General features: G+C 50.3%; 2 protein-coding genes across 5 annotated transcripts in view; both read left to right on the forward strand.

The window, feature by feature from the left end:
* The window catches only part of CPD (carboxypeptidase D), a 28,242-nt gene extending 9,768 nt beyond the window's left edge, over positions 1-18,474 (forward strand). The window contains exons 3-21 of the mRNA XM_068909697.1: positions 1,749-1,891; positions 2,707-2,876; positions 3,492-3,859; positions 4,539-4,730; positions 5,643-5,810; positions 7,007-7,116; positions 7,580-7,682; positions 8,186-8,328; positions 8,943-9,112; positions 9,722-10,033; positions 11,288-11,483; positions 11,877-12,012; positions 12,829-12,978; positions 13,324-13,419; positions 13,513-13,577; positions 13,747-13,878; positions 14,279-14,464; positions 14,786-14,885; positions 15,542-18,474. Coding sequence (XP_068765798.1) covers positions 1,749-1,891; positions 2,707-2,876; positions 3,492-3,859; positions 4,539-4,730; positions 5,643-5,810; positions 7,007-7,116; positions 7,580-7,682; positions 8,186-8,328; positions 8,943-9,112; positions 9,722-10,033; positions 11,288-11,483; positions 11,877-12,012; positions 12,829-12,978; positions 13,324-13,419; positions 13,513-13,577; positions 13,747-13,878; positions 14,279-14,464; positions 14,786-14,885; positions 15,542-15,768 — 3,167 coding nt within the window. The 3' untranslated portion in view covers positions 15,769-18,474. The remainder of the gene's footprint in view (positions 1-1,748; positions 1,892-2,706; positions 2,877-3,491; positions 3,860-4,538; positions 4,731-5,642; positions 5,811-7,006; positions 7,117-7,579; positions 7,683-8,185; positions 8,329-8,942; positions 9,113-9,721; positions 10,034-11,287; positions 11,484-11,876; positions 12,013-12,828; positions 12,979-13,323; positions 13,420-13,512; positions 13,578-13,746; positions 13,879-14,278; positions 14,465-14,785; positions 14,886-15,541) is intronic.
* Positions 18,475-18,658: 184 nt separating this feature from the next.
* Positions 18,659-19,016, forward strand: part of GOSR1 (golgi SNAP receptor complex member 1) — a 35,262-nt gene continuing 34,904 nt past the window's right edge. Inside the window, exon 1 of one of the 4 annotated variants that reach the window (XM_068909753.1) lies at positions 18,659-18,892. In XM_068909753.1, the coding sequence (XP_068765854.1) occupies positions 18,862-18,892 (31 nt within the window). In that variant the 5' untranslated portion in view covers positions 18,659-18,861. The remainder of the gene's footprint in view (positions 18,893-19,016) is intronic. The other 3 variants (XM_068909751.1, XM_068909754.1, XM_068909752.1) reach the window with 3 other exon arrangements.

The following is a 19,016-nucleotide window of genomic DNA, read 5'->3' on the forward strand; positions in this document are numbered from 1 at the left end:
CGCACACAGAAGTCATACAGTCAGTGTGCAGAGGTTGCTGGGCTGAGCGGCCCAGTGGCTGCTGTGCAGGTTGGGATGTAGCCATCTGGGAAGTGATGGCCAACGTCTTGGCATGCCCATCTGCCTGGATTACAACTGTATAAGGTTGTATAAACCAGAAGATATTGTCAGTATGCTTAAAGCTCGGTATAACATGCATTTTCTTTGTGGACACGGCTATGATCTGGTGGCAGTGACGGTAGGAAAAGTCCTCTCATGTGGCCCTGACATCTGGCTGTGGTCGTATGGTGTGATTTGTCAGGGTGACTCTGAAACCTGTTTTGCAGACTTGTGGTGTTTTGGAACATGTTTTTTTACTCTTGAAAGCTTCCACAAATGTTTAGAGGGATGAATATTTGCAGTTTTCAACAGCTTGCTGAAGTCTGCGCTCCAGATTGTGAGTGTTGATACCTGGGGGAGTGCCCAAGTCCTGCTGGTGCATGATTCATACCGGCTTGAGAAACATGTTCACTTGGTGAGGGGTGATTGTAAACTTAAGCAAATGGGATCTGGGCACTTGCTGGAACAAGGTGACCTTTCTGATTTGTTGCAGTGCCCGTGGTTTATCTGAAGGGCAGGGATAACCAGATAAGCTTAATACTGGAAAACAGCTCTGCGCACCTTCCGTTCTCTGGTGCTCGGGGAAGTTTGGCTGGTTTAACATGAAACTAACAGACCGTCCCCAGATGCTGCAGTGACCTGAATTCATTGAGACTGCTACGTTAAAGAGGAAATGAAGTCTGTAGGGTGGAAGGATGTTGACTTGGCTGTGGGAGGAGAGTGAATTTCCAAGCTAGAGTGAGTGGTTAAGCCTGCATCCTGTTCTCTTGCAGGGCCTGGCTGTTGGAGGGTCACAAGAGTCCTAAGAGGGGAGGGAGGTGCCACTGCTTTTCCAAATCAGGAAGAGGCCTTTCTAAGGTGTCTTGCAGCAGTCCGCTGCATGCTATCAGCAAGGGCTTCTCTCAGAGTCTCTGCTAGGGCTGCTCTAAAATGAATGCAGACCCTCAGATAAGGTGTTGGCGGAACAGAACAGGCTGAAGTAGTAGAGAACAAGAAGCGGCTCTCACTTGGTCCTATAGTCTTTGAGCTTTGCCTAAGATTTTGTGGGAGCACAGCTATGTGGTCCTTGAATTCGATTCCAGCATGTAGATTTGAGGCACAAATTCCCAAATCGATAGTCTGCTTTGCTTTTTTTGTAGCAGGGGGCAGAAGCTTGTTTTGGGTAGAGTAACTTCTCTTGCAGGAGAACCTAAAGGAGATCTGAAGGTGGCTTGGAGGCCTGGAGTCCTTCACAGTGAAGGACTTCATAGCAGTAGCGTTCAAACTCTGGTGTGCTCACCCTTACATCCAGGTTTTGTAGTGTCTGGCAAACGTCTTCACAGTGAAATGAACCAGTATTTATTGCCAAAGGCTGTGCCACTGAATTCAGCTGATAGAGCAGAAAGACTGAAGGAACTGTCCCCTTGGAACTGTCTGCAGCTGATCTGAATGGCCCAGTATGCTGGTTACCAGGAGAAACAGACCTCAGTCTCTCCCAGTGCCAGTTATCCCAGTGATCTGATTTAATTCTTCTCTCTGTTCACGCTGGAGCTAGGGCAGCATCTTGCTGAGGTGCCATGGGGGGTGGAAGGGAAGAGAGAAGAACGTGCATCCTTTGGAGGGATGTCTGTGCATTGCTCCTGTGATGTGCGTCTGCCTAATTTTCTCAGGTGGGATGCAGGATTACAACTACGTGTGGGCCGACTGCTTTGAGATCACCTTGGAGCTGTCCTGCTGCAAATACCCGCCAACCTCCCAGCTTCAACAAGAGTGGGAGAACAACCAGGACTCTCTCCTCGCCTTCATTGAGAAGGTAGTGTGGGCTGGAACGGGGCACACGGGCAGCAGCTGTGAAACCTGCATGTCCATGGTGGGCTGAGAGCACGGTGTTCAGTTGCTCCTGTGGCCGAGTTTGCTGCATGTGGTAATGCAACTGCTGCAGTTGCTGTGCAGAGGTTGGTGTCTACAAAGCTGCTGTGTATCCCTCTGGTTCTGCCACAGTTCCCACATCCTGCAGGATAGCAGAGCTCTTCTGAGAGGGCCCATTGGGAGGGTGCAGTGTTGCACAGAGGCCCTGAGAAGTGCAGAGCTCGCTAAGAAATTCAGAGTACCTTTATGGCCTAAGTGCAGTTATTCTCCAGCAGGGTTCAAAAGCACCAAGCAACACTGCTGAAATCTTGGCTTGCAGATTGCTGTTGCCAGGCTATCTGCAGATACCCATATGTATGTTGAGTGGGTGGCAGTTTAGGCTGGGAAGAGAAGCAGTTGCGTTTTTCTCCTCGCTGCGGCATGCAACTCTTGTGTGTTCATACCGTTATGTGGTCACTGCAGTGTCTCTACCGTGCTCTCCCTCGCTCAGTAGCACAGGTGAGCCAGCTTGTGAGCCCATGTCAACAAATGAGAGAGCTGCTGGGGAGGATCAATTCTGAGAACTCGCTGGCTTCCCAGTGCACGCTCAAGTTCCTGTCTTTGCAGTCTGGCCAAGCACCGTCTGAATCACGGGCCCTTGTTTGCCTTGGCCTGGCAGCTGTCCTGCTCTGCTGTGTTTTGGCACGTGGTGGGGGGTGCTGGGCAAGGACACGGTCCTGTGATATTACTTCAGCCAGGCCCTTGCGTTGTTTTCCTCAGGTCCACATTGGTGTGAAAGGCTTTGTCAGGGATGTAGTCACCGGATCTGGCTTGGAGAACGCGACTATCGTTGTTGCTGGTATTGCTCATAACATCACAGCAGGCAAATATGGCGACTATCACCGACTGCTGGTGCCCGGGACCTACAATGTGACTGCCGTTGTAATGGGGTAATGTCTCTGTGACAGCCTGGGTCCACACTGATGACTGCTTGCGTTATTTTACTTGATTTCTTCCCCCAAGGCATCTTGTTCTGTATTTAAGGGGTAGGGCTGGAAGCTGCAGCAGTAAGAGACTCCTGTAGTGGCTTAAAGCTGTAGCCATGTGGTCTGTGCTGTGTGCCACTGTGGCATGGGGGTGCTGGGTGAACAGCATTTGTCACCTTAATTAGATTGCTTGTGCCAACCTGCATCTTGCTTTCCTGGCAAAAGGAGAAAGGGAAGTAGTATCCCCCCAGTAAGATATTGTGTTGTCTCCTGTCAGGGTATAAATGCAATAACTTGCTGCTATGCTAGCCCTGCGCTACTCCCTGAAGAGTCCGTAAGCAGGAGCTTGTGCCTCTGACACGGCAAGGACATCAGCATAGTTGGGTCCCATGGAGTGGGATGAATCCTGACAGCTTGTTTGCTGACGGATATTCCGTGTGGGTGTTAGCATCCCAGCTAACCCAGGCTGGGAGGAGAAGCATGAGCATGAGGAGGAGGCCAGAGTGGTGGAGAGGCTGCAGGGACCTCTGGCCCTCTATTCTGCAGAGCCTTCTGCTGAAACCAGCTCTTTTCTCACAGTTACGCACCAGTGACCATGGAGAACGTTGAGGTGAAGGAGGGAGATGCAACAAAAGTGGATTTCTCCTTGCAACCAACTGTAATGGCACCAGCTCCTAATCTCACACAGTTCACAGCAACACCTGCTCCTGTCTCTACCATCACCTCTGCTAATGTGCAGGCAGAGTCCCCAAACCCAACCTCTCTCCATCAGCCAGTCCAGCCTGTGGACTTCCGCCACCATCACTTCCCAGACATGGAGATCTTTCTACGGCGATATGCTAACGAGTACCCCAACGTAACCCGCCTCTACTCTGTGGGCAAGTCAGTGGAGCTTCGGGAGCTCTATGTAATGGAGATATCGGACAACCCTGGCATCCATGAAGCAGGTAACGTGGGAAATCCTTTTTTGGGAGGCCCAAATGCGAGAGACGAGACCTTTGCTTTGGGAGACTGAGGAGGCAGAGCAAAATGGGGTGGAGATCTGGCACCTGTCTGAAGAGATACTGTGTGCTGCTCTCTTTTTGAAAGACTCAGATGCAGCAGTGGTACTCATGTGGATTTCAAAAGTATTGCTAGGGACACCCAGGTTTGGGTTTGGGGAATGGAAGAACCATTGCGGCAGTGCCCATCCTTTTTTTGATGTTGTGGGAGTGAAGGGTCCCTGCCCACAGGGAACAGACCAAGTGGGGCTTGGCAGCATGCTGGTGTCATTCCTCACCACTAAGAGATCAGACTTTGCTGGTCACTGGAATGCCCTGTTTAGAGTCTGTGGGGCTGCACATGCCATAGTGCCTGGGATGCACCCATTCTGTGGAGCTCAGTTCTCACCTCTGCCCAAATGACTGTTCTTCCCTTAAGAGAGGGAAGAACATTCGCTCACTAGTGATGTGGCACAGCTGCCTCTGTCATGCCCCAAAACTTTCAAGGGTGTATTCTGTTCCCGTGTTAGGTAGGTGTCCTCCAGCCCTGCAGAAAGGCCTGATACTGCAAGGCTAGGGTAGTGAGATGTCTCTAAGCTTTAATATAGTAGTTACAATTGGCTCTTTGGTGTGACCCTGTCTGCAGGTGAGCCAGAGTTCAAGTACATCGGTAACATGCATGGGAATGAAGTTGTGGGGCGAGAGCTGCTCCTGAACCTCATTGAGTACCTCTGCAAGAACTTTGGCACAGATCCTGAAGTGACTGACTTGGTCCGGAGCACACGCATCCACATCATGCCATCTATGAATCCTGATGGCTATGAGAAATCCCAGGAAGGTATGTTACCTGCTGTGAAACACCTGTGGGGTTTCTAGTACTGAGAACAGGACTTTGTGTTCATGGCAGCTCTTGGAGAAAAGCTGGAAGTCTTGCTGGAGCAGGAATGCTGTCTACACAAGGAGGCTGGGAAGGGACTTGTGTTTTCCGGGATGAGTGGGCAGACCCCGCGTTGCAGGAAGTAGGCGGTCAAGTGATGCTTAAAGCAGTTGCAGATGCTTTAGCCACGCTATATGCTTGCCCCTCTTTGGGTCCCCTTATGGTCTGTGGCTTTCCCAAGGCTTATTTAAAAAAAAAAAAAAAAAAAAGGCATTCCTTTGACATAGCTCATACTTGCTCTGCTTTGGTCCACGTTCTTCGCAACATGTGTTGTGGGAGCCAGGCTGTCTGCAGAGCCCTCGTCCAAGGATAATACTGACTTTTAGCGTGATGTTGATATTGGCAAAAAAGTCCTTCAGGGAAGTCCTTAAAACTGCATGGCTATTGCAGATTGGCAGAACAAAACCTGCTCAGAACAATCTTCTGGAAGTAGAGCTCTGCTTGAGTTTAACAAAGAACTTGTCCGGCTGGTTTGAGAAGGTGAACTCTGAGGTTTTTGTGGTTGTGACACCTGGCTGCTTGGATTGTTCCAAGGTTAACTGCCTTTCTGCTAGCAGTGGCTTGGCTGACACTTAGAGCCTGCCTGAGCACTTACTGAAAGGGTCTCCAGAGACCTCCATGCACAGAGCAGGCCTCCCGCTAAAGGAGAGCAGGGTTGTCCCACGGCTCTGGGGTTTACAAAGCCAACTTATTATGCTCTCTGCGATTTTCCATTTACCCAAGGTCTCTGGGTGTTCTGTGTGAGAGGACGGCCTCCACAGTGAAGTGTGAACTTGCATAGGGCACTAGCTTAAACATGTGCTTAACTTTCAGGAGACAGAGGAGGCACCATTGGCAGAAACAACAGCAACAACTATGACCTGAACCGGAACTTTCCAGATCAGTTCTTCCAGGTGACAGACCCTCCTCAGCCAGAAACTCTTGCTGTCATGAGTTGGTTAAAGACTTACCCGTTTGTACTGTCAGCAAACCTGCATGGAGGTATGCCAGTCAAACCAGGCTCCTTCCACTGGGCTGAGGTTTGAGGGATGGGATTTGCAGGGCTGTCTCCACTCTGCTGCTGGGAATGAGCTGAGGAGCTCTGGCAGGGGGCTCTCTGTGCTTGACACTGCTGTGAAAAGGCAGGAGCCAATCCAGCCAGGTTCCTGCCCCAGGAAGTGTCAAATAAACCTGTTGTCAGTGGGTTGGGGTTTGTGCTGCTGAAAGAAAGATCAGAAGGTGCAAACCTGGAGGGTGAAAACCATGTCCCCAAACATACTTTGTAGGCTGTTGAAGAGGCTGCTGGGACGATCTCAGCCCCTTCTCTGAAGGGGTTGTGTGCTTTGGGGGGTAGCTGGCGCCTTGCCTGTTGAGAGATGGGGCGGTTGGTGTGGATGCTCTTGTCAGCTGTTGCTCAGCAGCTGGTTCTGTGTATGTGACAGTGCTGCGACTGTTGGCTTCATAATATTTATAAAGTAAAGGGAACTTTACTTTATAAGGGAGATGTAATCCTGAGGGTTCCCTGCCTTGAATTGCCTGGCAGAACTAAGAAACTTGCTGTAATTTAATTGTCTTTTTAGAGTGATCTAAATTAAGTCTCTATATTGCAGCTTATTCCCTAGACAGTTTGCTTGCTGGCTTGTAGCCGTAGTAACTTGCAGGTGGTTGCTTTGTACCAGCATGTTAAATTTTGTAGCACAGAAATACGTTGCATGGGTAAGAGGGGGCTGGCGGTTCTGCAATAGCAGAGAGGCCCCACAGTACTACTAGTACAACTTGCTGAGGGGAAACCTGAATAAGCCAAAGATGTTATAACCTACCAGTGTTTACAATAAACTCTAGAGGGCTGAAAAGATACAGCAGTTGGGTCAAGGGCTCCATGCATGTTCTGGGAAATTCCTTCCCTTGCTTTTTCTCCTCCGTGAAAGTGATAATTATGAGCTTGTCCTCATCTCCTGCATGTAAAAGCCAAACTTTTGATGTCTTGTGACTTGGGTTCACTTTCCCAACTGAGTGCGGTCTTATCTCTTCCCGTGCTTTCGTTGTCTCTTCTATCCATTGGGCTTAGTGTTATATTTAATGCCAAGTCTTAAGAAACACAAGACCTAGTTCCTGGCACTCTGGGGGGGGGGAGGAAATTCCCCTATTAGGGATTTGTAAAGTGTGTGGGTATGAGTCAGATCTTGTTCCCCCTGCAGGTTCTCTGGTGGTTAATTACCCCTTTGATGATGATGAGCAAGGAATAGCCATATACAGTAAATCCCCAGATGATGCTGTGTTTCAGCAGCTGGCACTGTCCTACTCCAAGGTAAAACTCTAACAAGCACATCCTGTTGGGTTAACTCCTGATTCTGTCCTAACCCTCCTGAGCAGGTACTGTTCCCACATGGCTCCTCAGTGTTGCAGGCTCCTTGGGTTACAGCAGAAGGATCCTGCAGGAGGCTCTTGTTCCGTGAGCGGATGCCAGCATGGTCTGTTTGCAGGCATTGTGGGAGAGTGCTCTGTGCAGGTGCAGGGGCTGTAGCAGTGGGTTATTGTCACGCATGCACTGAAGAGTGGTAGAAAACACTGTGCATGGGCCAGGAGGAAAGCAAACACGTCGGTGACTTGTGTTTGGGTGTGGGTGCAGTCTGCTTGTGCTGCAGCTGTGCAAATGCAGGCCTGCGTGAACCTCTTTAGTAGCCCCCAGTGTGTGACTAACGTTAGAACAAAAGTGCCAGTGGCGGTAGGCTGCAGGCACTCAGCTTCACATGTTGCATCTTGTTTTTCAGGAAAATACGCAGATGTATCAGGGAAGCCCTTGTAAGGACATGTACCCCACTGAGTACTTCCCACATGGCATCACTAATGGGGCTCAGTGGTACAACGTTCCAGGTAAAGTGGACGTGGAGTACATATGTCTGCAGGTTTAATAGTGCTCGAACTTAAGTTTCTCAGACTGTTTGTCTCCAAGCTAAAGCATGTGCAGCTTAAAGCTTAGTCTGATCAATCCCAAAATCTGCATTGGTCAGCCCAGATTACTGGAACTTGGGTTTCTTTTATAGCATCTTAAATGATGTACCCAGATTAAGTTATTCCTGCGGGAAAGAATTTATACTCTAGTTTGTTTTCTGGCTACCAGCAAAGTAGTTTCATAAAACTTTACAGCAGTATATTAGCATGAAAGGCATTTACAAGAAGGATGGTTATTTGTCTGCTATTTTGTCATCTCTTCGAGGCTTGAATCTTGCCTTGTGTAAGAGTCTTCTCTCCATGGCTATAAAATATGTGCTGTAGTTAGTAGAGAAAGACAGAATACTATCTGATTTCTGTTGAGCTACACTACTGTTACCTTCCGGAGACCTTGTCAAAACTACATTTCTACATTCCTGTTGTAGGTGGGATGCAAGACTGGAATTACTTAAATACGAACTGCTTTGAAGTGACCATTGAGTTGGGCTGTGTGAAATATCCAAAAGCAGAGGAGCTGCCGAAGTACTGGGAGCAGAACCGCAGGTCTCTTCTCCAGTTCATGAAACAGGTGAGACGCTTTGACCCCAAGCAATTGTGTGAGCTGCCCCTTGGGATCTGTATTAGACACGCCAGAATGAACAGGCTAAACTGCAGGCTGGAATGAGCGCTGCTTCCTGGCCAGATTGGGTACCTGCTGAACAGAAATCAGAACGTATCTCGACTCCCCCTCTCCCCTCCTCCTCAACATATCAAAAATACGTATGGAAACAGCAACCAGGAAATGCAGGTGCAGGCTTTTTATTTACAGATATCGTGGCTTTTCTGAGACTGGAATGGCCTTTCTGTGCTGTTCCCTGGGGACCTGAGAGGGGCCTGGCAGTAGCGCTGTGCAGCTGGGGTATGCAAACAAAGGTGTGGAGCAGAGTGCTGTGGTGGCACTGCGAGGCAAACAATTGCTCCTTGTGCTCATCAAGTGACCTCTGTCCATGCTAGCTGCTAGCAGGTTTAACCTGAACTCTTTTGGAACGTGTTGCTCCACCAGGAACGCTGCACCTTGCGGGCTGGGAGCTGGCGGTGTCTCGGTATCAGCACTCCCGCAGTGGTGTGTGCAGTGGGAGGCAGGGTGGGCCATGCCACTCCTGGACGGGCTGACACTGAGCAGTGCTCCGGGTCTGTGCTCAGGTTCACCGCGGTATCTGGGGATTTGTGCTGGACGCCACGGATGGAAGGGGCATTCTCAACGCCACCATCAGCGTTGCTGACATCAACCACCCGGTCACCACCTATAAGGATGGAGACTATTGGCGCCTCTTGGTCCAGGGGACGTATAAAATCACAGCATCTGCTCGAGGGTGAGAGAACTGCGGCACAAGGCGCAAACAGTTGCAGTGTTGAACCTTCCCAGTTAGGAATAGGCCCGTTCCCTCTGTCTAGAGTAAACGTAGCGTGGGTGTTTCCCCTGCCTTCTGGCCTATGCGGAATTAGCAAAGTGATGCTACCCTGATATCAAAGGCTGCTTGTCTGGTGACAGTGTAGAATCCAAATCTTCCTATGTTTGGAGAATGCTGTGGGTCTTTCTGTGGGGAAGGAGTTCTTTCTTTAGGGGAAGTCCTCTTGCAGGCAGCTACACACAGAAATGAGTCAACTTCTATAGCTGCCAGGACCTTGTTCCCCTTTGGGTTAAAGCTGCCTGACTTGTTCCCCTGCCTGTCTGCTGTATAACCCTGCAAAGCTTGAGCCAAAAGCAGCCCGGCACCATGCTGAGCCCTGAGCTGCTTCCTGTCCTCCAGCCATTTCGATGTCCCTTTGGAGTGTCCTTGTTGTTTGCTTTTATGCTTCTCATTCTTTTGGCTGGGGAGCAGTAGCAGTCCCATATGGGTGTTTAGCTGGGAAGCAGGATGGCTTGGTGTGTGAGGCCTTGAACCCCTGACGTTTCCTTCTGCCTTTTCTTCCCTGGACAGGTACGATCCAGTCACTAAGATGGTGGAGGTTGACAGCAAAGGTGGCGTGCAGGTCAACTTCACTCTTTCACGGACAGACTCCAAAGTGGAGCAGGGGAAGGTGCCAGTCCTGAACACCCCAGACACCAGCGACCCCCACGAGAAGGAGTTTGAGACCCTGATCAAAGATCTCTCTGCTGAGAATGGCCTGGAGCACCTCCTGCTTTCCTCGTCAGGGGACGTCTCTCCTTATCGATACCGCCCTTACAAGGACCTCTCCGAGTTCCTCCGAGGCCTCAATCTGAACTACCCTCACATCACAAATCTCACGAGGTGAGAACTCAAAGCAGCGGTGCTCAACTCCTCCCTGAGTAGCAGCCTGTAGCAGAGCAGCAGTGAAATGACATGAGCCAAGATCACAGTGCAGAGATGGGGAGCTTATCCCCTTTCTCTGCTGTGGTGCTTGAGTTCAAGAGAGCCCTAAGTGTAATGGCATGATGTCAGAGCCTTGGCTGCAGAGGCTCAAGGATGCATCTGTGTGCGCTTCCCTGAGATGTCATTTCACTGCCTTAAACCTGGGGCACTGTCAGGGGTGCTGGGAACTGGTGAGATTCCCAACAGTGATGTCCCAAATTTTTTTCAAATATCTGAATGCATACTCTCTATCTCAGTTTCCTCTCTTTTCCAAGTCCTTTCTGATATCTACGCTGCTAATCAGGCCCCAGCAGAAGCGATTAAGTTTGGATTACAAATATCAAATGGCCTTTTTTTTTTTTTTTTTAAATATACATTCAGACTTTAATTTCATAGTGTTTGAGTAACTTGTCTTGAGTCAAGGTCTCTGCCCTGCTGCAGGAGACCAGCTGTCTATAGTCCTCTGCTCTCCTTTGTGACCTGTAGCACTGTTGTGCGCTCTCAGCTTCGGAAGGCACAAATCTGGACCCTGTGTCCCAGGACCTTGTTTGCTTGTTGTTACCAGGCACAGCGTGCCTGCTGATGGCAAGGCTGTCCCGTTTGCTGTCCCTGCTGATGGCAAGGCTGCTGTTCTGATCTGTAGCCTCTATTGTCTTTCCAGTGGCATCAGCCCTGAGGCTGTTCCCTGCTTTGCTTGCATTCAATTTGCTGACTTAATGGCACTACTGTAGTAACAACCTCTGCATTACTGGAAATAGGCCTGCTTTTGTCCTCTGAACTGGATGCTTTTGTAAGTTTGTTTGATGTCTGGATATATCCCACCCTGAAGAAAAAAAGAATTTGAAGCACAGAGGCATTTAGCAGTTCCAGATATACAGTAACATTATAGACTATACAGAGATGTAGAGAGCATTGCGTGTCCTCTACATCTGGGCCTGAATACATTCGCATGCAGGTGCGTGTGTTCAAACTGACATTCGTAATGAATGTGGCTCAGTGCTGCTGCTAGTCTTCATTCATAATGCAGTTGATTTCTGTGTGTCACTTGCCTTTGCTGTCTCCTCACAGAGGTGGGCAGTAGTCCTTTTCTGCAACAGGATTTCTCCCTAAGGGCCAGGCTAGGGGTTCAGCTCTGTTCCTGAGCTAATGCTCCTTTTTCTCATCTCTTGGCAGTTTGGGTCAGAGTGTTGAGTTCCGTCAGCTCTGGTCCCTCGAAATCTCCAACAAGCCCAACCAGTCTGAGCCCGAGGAACCAAAGATCCGCTTTGTTGCTGGTATTCACGGAAATGCTCCTGTTGGTACAGAGTTGCTCCTGGCACTGGCAGAATTTCTCTGCATGAACTACAAGAAGAATGCTGCTGTTACAAAGGTGAGGAGCTGGTGCCGGGGGCCCTATGGGAACCCTACAGCTACATCCTGAGAAGAGGATGCCTACTGGGAGAGATCTGCCTTGTTAACCCTGGTCGTGGGTCGCAGTGATCCCATGAACAACAGGGAGGTGTTGTGAAATCCATGGGAGCTGGTGGGAACCCCCCTCAACAGCTCTGTGCCCTGACTGCCAGAAGGGCGTCCCTGCTGGTGGGCAGTATTTGTCTGTTCCTCCCTTGCTGACTGAGGAACGCTCTTGCTGAAGACAGCACCCAAGACTGGTGAAATCAGTGTAAGCAGCAGTTCCTAGGATGAGATCGAGGCAAATAAGATGTACAGAGAATTAATCCCACTAATTGTGTTTTTATGTACTGTTTGTTCTCCTTTTGCCCAGCTAATTGACCGAACACGGATTGTGATTGTGCCTTCCCTGAATCCAGATGGACGTGAGATAGCACAGGAAAGAGACTGCACATCAAAGATAGGCCAGACCAACGCTCATGGCAGAGATCTGGACACAGACTTCATAAGTAAAGTGAACAGATGCGTAGCATCCCTGTAGAAATGTTGGCTGCTGCAGAAGTCTTCTGCTGTATCTGTTGTGGGCATAGGCATAGTCATTTGGTTGCAGGGTGTAGCTATAAGGAAAGCAGCGTTCCTGCCATAGAGCCCAGGCAGTGCAACTGCTAGAAAGCTTCCAAAGCTTGCATCCGCCTTAGAGGTGGTAACTTGCTGTTTCTTGTTTGCAGAAGAGAAGAGGAAGCTGAGTTCTTTAGGGATAGTCCAGAGATCAGGCAACATGTAATGTTTTTCCTGTTAATTGATTTCTCCCAACCCCCAATTTCTGAAAAATGCCCTCTATTCCTGCTCCCTGGAGCAGTCTCCTTTTTCATGCCTTTCTGGTTCCTGCATGATTGCCTTGCCTATCCAGAGCTCTATATCGGAGTGCCATGCCCTCCCTTCCAGGGGAGGAGGTGTTCTCTCTGACTGGATTTGGCTGGGATCATCCCAAATGCTTTCTTTGGAAATGCCTCATTGCCTCATTTTAGTGACACTGAGGAGGGCAAACGCACGAGGCACCCTCTGCATTGTCACAGTAAATAGCTTGGGGAAATAGTGATGTTGTCAGGTTTACTTAGCCTTGCAGAGGAACGCTGCCACTGGGTAGTGTGGACTAGGCATTTTACCTGACTTGTTAGATTCAGTTGCCTGAGATCTAACAAAAACCTTTTCATACATGCAGCAGACTTAATATCAGGCATTAAAGAGCGTACTTTTACTAGCTTCTCAAATAGCAGAAGAAGCTGTTGTCAATTCCCTTTTCTATTTCTTGTTCTGGTTTACAGGCAATTACTCTCGATACTCAGGGACACGGGAGCCTGAGACCAAAGCCATCATAGAGAACTTGATATCGAAGCAGGATTTCAGCCTGTCTGTTGCGCTAGATGGTGGATCTCTGCTTGTCACTTACCCGTATGATAAGCCAGTGCAGACAGGTACGATTAACTCCTCCAAGGCTTTGCATGCACATTATACTCTGTAACCTCCTTTGTGTAACCTGCCCTTTGTATCTGGACAGTGGATGACAGTCTGTTCCAGCGGGACTTCAGGTTTCCCCACTACTGAAGGGATTTATCAAAAGCTGACTATATACTGGCTTTGGCAGGGGGAAAGTTGAAATGCAGTAGAAATGGAAATGCAAAATGCTCTGTTTCCTGTCTGTATTCTGTGAGGTTTGTCAGCTTTGTTTAATAATGTGCGACTTTAATATAGGATCGTGGGGGTAGAATGAGAATCTGCTCTCCGGTTGTGCTCTCAATGTCACACCCTTCTCTTTATAGTGGAAAACAAAGAAACACTGAAGCATTTGGCATCTCTGTATGCAAACAATCACCCGTTGATGCATTTAGGCCAGCCGGGCTGTCCAAATAAGTCAGGTATGTTTGGTTCAATCCTTTAACTGCTGGCCAGCTTGTGATGGACTCTGCCAGGAGCAGATCTGTCTGATGACTGTGTTCTTGTTGTCACAGATGAGAATATTCCTGGGGGTGTGATCCGTGGCGCTGAATGGCACAGTCACCAGGGAAGTATGAAGGTACTTCATCACCGCACAAGGCTTTCCACCTCTGCAGACTTAGCTTTAAATGAGCACTAAAACACATTTGTTCTGATATCTGGGCAAAACTGCCCCCTCCTCCCGTTGTATCTTTGCAAAGCTCAGTAGATACTACCTCTTGTGTCATAACTGTTTTTGTTTTTTGCAGGATTTCAGTGTTATGTTTGGTCATTGCCCTGAGATCACTGTTTATACGAGCTGCTGTTATTTTCCAAGCGCAGGACAGCTCCCCAGCCTGTGGGCAGACCACAGGAAGTCCCTCCTTAGCATGCTTGTGGAGGTGAGCAGCAGCCTGTGGGAAGAAGTTCTGGCAAGGAGTGCAAGTAGTGGGCTGGGTGGGTAGGTAGGAGGAGGGAAAGAGAACAGTATAGGGATCCTGTGTGTTTTTATTGGTGCTTTGTAGTTACAGATGGTCATAATTTAGACCGCATGAGGCGTGGATTGAACAGAGGCACCAAGTGACCAGGAAGTGTATTGATATGGGAATTTAACTTTCATGCAGTTTTGCCCCAGCGAGGGCTAAGCAGTCCTTGGCGGTGCTGTACGCTCTTATTTCTTACAGGAGGTCAGGAATGGAGGATGGGCTGTATTTTGAGGGGTGAGGGTTAGATCTTGTTTTACTTACAAATGTGCCAGACTATTTGATCCGAACATGAAATGTTTGAACTGCTTTATTTCAGGTGCATAAAGGAGTCCATGGATTTGTCCAAGACAAGAGTGGCAAGCCAATTTCTAAAGCCACTATTGTTTTTAATGAAGGTTTGAAGGTCTATACTAAAGAAGGTGGCTATTTCCATGTGCTGTTGGCTCCAGGCTTGCACAGCATCAATGCTATGGCCGACGGGTACCAGCAGAAGCATGTCAAGGTATGTGAATGTCTGTCAGAGATTTCCTTCCCCTTGTCATGCAGAGGCATCCCTAGATGCTCACACTTGGGCTCTGCCTTGTTGGCTGTATTTAGCCGCTGGCTGTGTGCCCAGAGTAGCTGCCTTATGCCTTAACATAAGGGATGGAGGAGAATTTCCCAGCACAGCGGGGCAGTTCCGAGCAATAGCTTTTTCTCTGCATTGTACTTGTTTTTGACATGTGCCTGGTCCTGCTCTGGTTACCAAATGCCTCTTTTCTCTGGACGCTTGACAGAGGTGCAAACCTTGAGATAGTCTGAGCTCTCACACGTGTCTTTGCAGGTCTTGGTACGCCACGACGCACCTAGCTCTGTGTTCATTGTGTTTGACACTGATAACAAGATATTTGGCCTGCGAAGGGAGCTGGTTGTAACTGTGGCAGGTAGTGTGAGATTTCCTTCATCAGATCTTTGAGCCTTGCTTCCTATGCCCATTCATCCTGACAGTGACTCTTGTCTTGGAACTGGAAAAGTAGGCAGCAGACTTGAACGACCTCCTGCTTTTCCTTCTGAATTTATGCTTGTCCTTGCAAACGGGTCCAATAGTCCTTAGATGTGGCGGTGCTGGGCTGGCAGATGGGAAGGAGGAAATGGATACGACCGCAGGGATCTAAATGGACCAAAGTGGACTTTGAGGTGGTTGGAATGGGGAGAGCCTGTTTGTGCGTGGAGCTGGGAGCTGGGGATCTCACACTTTGCCCAAGGTTTCCCTCAGAGTGGTGTGGCACTGGGTGAATATAAAGAGATTTTCGGTCAAGGTGGCAGTTGCTGGGGTGACCAGAGTTTATTCCCAGTGGTCTGCAGAGGAGCTCAGTGATGCTATGCGAGGACATGAGCCCGGAAGGTAAAGCTAGTGCAGGCCTGCTCTGGAAGCACCTCTCACGTGGCATGTGTCCTGTCAGCTAGGAGGAAGGAGCAGGGTCACAGTGAAGTGAAGAAAAGTGGCTGTGATTGTGGAAAGGAAGAGATACAGCGGGAAAGACAGGAGCTTCCATGGTGGAGGAACATGGTGTTAACTTCAATGTCTTGTGTGTGGCAGGTGCCAGTATGTCTGCTCTGGTTCTCACCGCCTGTATCATCTGGTGCGTCTGCTCAATTAAGTCCAACAGACATAAGGATGGCTTCCACCGTCTCCGCCAGCACCATGATGATTATGAGGATGAAATCCGCATGATGTCCACTGGCTCGAAGAAGTCTCTCCTGAGCCATGAATTCCAGGATGAAACAGACACTGAAGAAGAAACATTATATTCCAGCAAGCACTGACACCTCCCAGACAGAAAAGGAGGTTCCCCATGGACCAGCCCCAGTGGGAAGGGGGCGATTCCTGTGGTTCGGTTTTGGAACATCAGCTTGCAGGACATGTCCTCCAGAGGTGTGGGTGGCAGCTCCCAACTTCCCTCTATTTGCCATGTTCCTACTGACATGCAAGTCAGGGAGTGTTGGAGGCTATGTTGAGGCTAAGGACATGGCTTGTTACACTTTTAGGTCAAGATCTGGAGGTACATGTATCACCGTTTGAAAGGTAACGTAATAGGATGGCCAGCAGAGTTCCTAGCACTTCCCCAGCATCTCAGCGCAGTGATCAGATGGTGGGGAAGTGCCCCGAGACCTGCCTAGGGTCACAGCTACACAACTCCAAAGCAGTTTCTCTACCTGTTTTGAATTCTCTTTTTCACTCTACCTGAGGAAGCCTCATCCTACATGGACTCCCAGTTCGGCAGAGCAGCCCTAGGAAGCAGACTGCACTTAGTTCTCAGCTGCTCCCTCAGAGCTTTTTTCCACCTTCAGATGCAGTGGCCTACTGTGCTCTGCAGTGGGTGCTGAGCACCTCTAATGTGTTGCTAGTTCTCATGCTGTGACCCAGCGTCCTGAAAGCTGGGGGAAATGGCGTCATTTCTCATTGTGAGCTGGAGAAAGAAGCATGTCAGAGCTTCAGTGAACTCTGACAAAGGCCAGGCACTTACCAGCTCTGCAGTGTTGCTGTTCCTTACTTCTGAGGAAGAAAGAAACTCTGTCCCCCTCACTTCGGGTTGGTTCTCGTTTGTGTAGACCTGGCCTTTGTGGTCTCATGTTAGCGTTATAACAGCACGGTGTCCAAAAGAGTAACTGGAGATTGTTCCAAGCAGCTGGATAGAACTGATTATGGTGGATGCTGTAGAAAGCACCTGCTAATGACTCCCCCAGATATGTTTTGCTCAAGTCTACCACGATTCAACGATTCATGGAGAAACTCACTGACATCCAGCTACTGCTTATTGAATGTTATTGAAGTAGCTGAGAGGGGTTGTGGAGCCTCCGTGGCCCAAGTAGGTCTTAAATTTTGAAGAAAAGCTGCACCTTTTGCCCCATCCACCTAATACTGTTCAGTGTTCAGGGCACTTTGAAAACACCCTCTGGTCAAGCCCTGGTGGTGGTAGCTCTACTGAAAGAACACAGCAAGAGCTCCACCTGCTTGTGTCTCTGCAGCATGTCTGCTGCTGCGAGGCCTGGGGGAAGGAAGGGTGTACTGAAGAAGAGGAGGGAAAAGCAGCACTTGGCAGGCATTTTGAAAGAGAAGCTGCAGCGTGCGTCCCCAGAATGCATTACTAACACATCCAATGTACGGGGAGTCCAGGAAGCATTTGATTTCCAAAACCTTTACCTTTATGTATGGAGCTCCTGTGCTTTCTGCCCAGAAAGCACAGCATTGGAGCACAGGCACTTTTTTTTTCCCCCCCTTGCTGCTCATTCTCTTTTTTAATACTTGCCCCACTGACCCAAGCTCCCTCATGCAAGAGCCTGGTGCACCACAGTTGTGGGCACCCCCTTTGTCTGTTCTCTACCAGCCCAGTGAGGTCCTGCTGGGCTGCATCTCCTGGAGAAGGAGCCGTTCCTCGGTTCTGCAGGTGGCAGATGCACCTCCCAGTCGTGCTGATCGTTCCATCAGCTGCATGCCGATTTTGTGCAGCTCTGTAGAGGGACAGAGACAGCCCTTAGACGCCAGTATAACCTTTTCCCTGTTCCATGGAGAATTATAGTGAAAGGAGCGCATGATGAGAGCTGGTGGGAGCAGTCAGCTGGGAATGGAGAGATGAGGCCAAGCATTCCCTGTGCTCCTACTGTCCCATGTCGCTGCAGTGCACGAGAGCTGTTCTCACTGCCTTGTGGTTCTGCAAGAGCCATGTGTCCTGTGTGCCTGGTCCCAGCTCGCCCTGCTGAACATGGGCTGTGGTTCGGTCCCATGCTGCGACCCAGTCCTGCGGGTAAAGGGGCCGCAGCAGGCCAGCGCTCAGCAGTGCTAAGCATGCCTCATCTCTGACCTTTTCCTCCTTCTGAGGCCTTTAGCAAGGGGCGCAGCTGAGGTTTTCTAATAAAGCTGGTTTTGCAAACAGCTCTTAGATCTCTGGCCTTTTTGCGCTGGCAGCAGGTAACGAATGGAGCTGGCCTTGCTAAGCCAGCTCTGTCGCACTAGCAATAAGTCTCGTTAGGAATCAGCGGATGCGAGAGCGCTGGATCAGCCGTTTCCCCCCCAAGAATGCATTTCGAAATTAGCTGCAGTAGGTGCATATTTTTTTAAGGTAGGTGGGTTTGAATTATTTTGTAAACGCGCGCAAGGCTGTTGGACACAGCACGGACCGGGTGTTGTCTGGCGCTCGCAGTGAGCAAGTGCTTGGGGCTTTTATCAGCGGTTCCTTGAAGGAGCGAGGGGCTCGCTCAGCCTCCTGCCCCCGTCGTTCGTGGAAGTGTCCGTGCCGCTTCTGCCGAGGAGCCAGTCTCCCCTGCGCGCGCTTGTCGCTGGAGTGTGTAGGTCTATGCACTGTGCCTTCAAATGTAAATTTTTCAAAGGGACTTGAAATGAATCGACGTTTCATTCGAGCAGAAAATCAATCTGTGTGATGTGAGATCTACCTTTCTGTACCGGGGGGAGGGGCCTCTGTTTTTTACCTGTATACTGAGATCTAATAATCTGTATAAAACTATTTTGATGTCTGCCTGGGTTTGTCTCATACTTCCTATTACCCGAGCTAGGGCAGCGCAGCCGGCCCCTGCGCTGGGCAGGCTTGTCTGTGCCGCCACCCCGGGCTGGAGCCCTCCCCCTTCCCCTCCTGCCCGTTTGCTGCCCGTACAAGAGGGGGTCGGGGGGATGAGCCCGGGTCTCCCGCAGCCCGGGGCCGGGGCTGGCCGCGGCGGCGCCGCCGGTGCTCGGCGCTGTGCAGCGGCGCCGGCCGCGGGGCGAGGCGCCGCCCGGCCGCTAGGTGGCGATGCGGCGGGAGGCCTCCCCGTCCCGTCGGCCACCGCGCCTCGAGGGAGACGCTCTGGGCCGCCCTTCTCGGCGGCGCGCTGTCGCCGGGCCGCGGCTGACGTTGGGCAACAAAGATGGCGGCGGGGAGCAGCAACTACTGGGAAGGTGAGTGGGGCCCGGGGGCGGCCGTGGCGGCCATGGGGGCCCCCCGGCGGCAGGGCCCGGCCCGGGGCAGGCCGCTCCCCTCCGGGCGCGACCGGCCTCCCGACGGCGCCTCGGACGCGAAGCG

The sequence above is a fragment of the Struthio camelus genome, chromosome 16, assembly GCF_040807025.1.
Source record: "Struthio camelus isolate bStrCam1 chromosome 16, bStrCam1.hap1, whole genome shotgun sequence".
Lineage (NCBI taxonomy): Eukaryota > Metazoa > Chordata > Aves > Struthioniformes > Struthionidae > Struthio > Struthio camelus.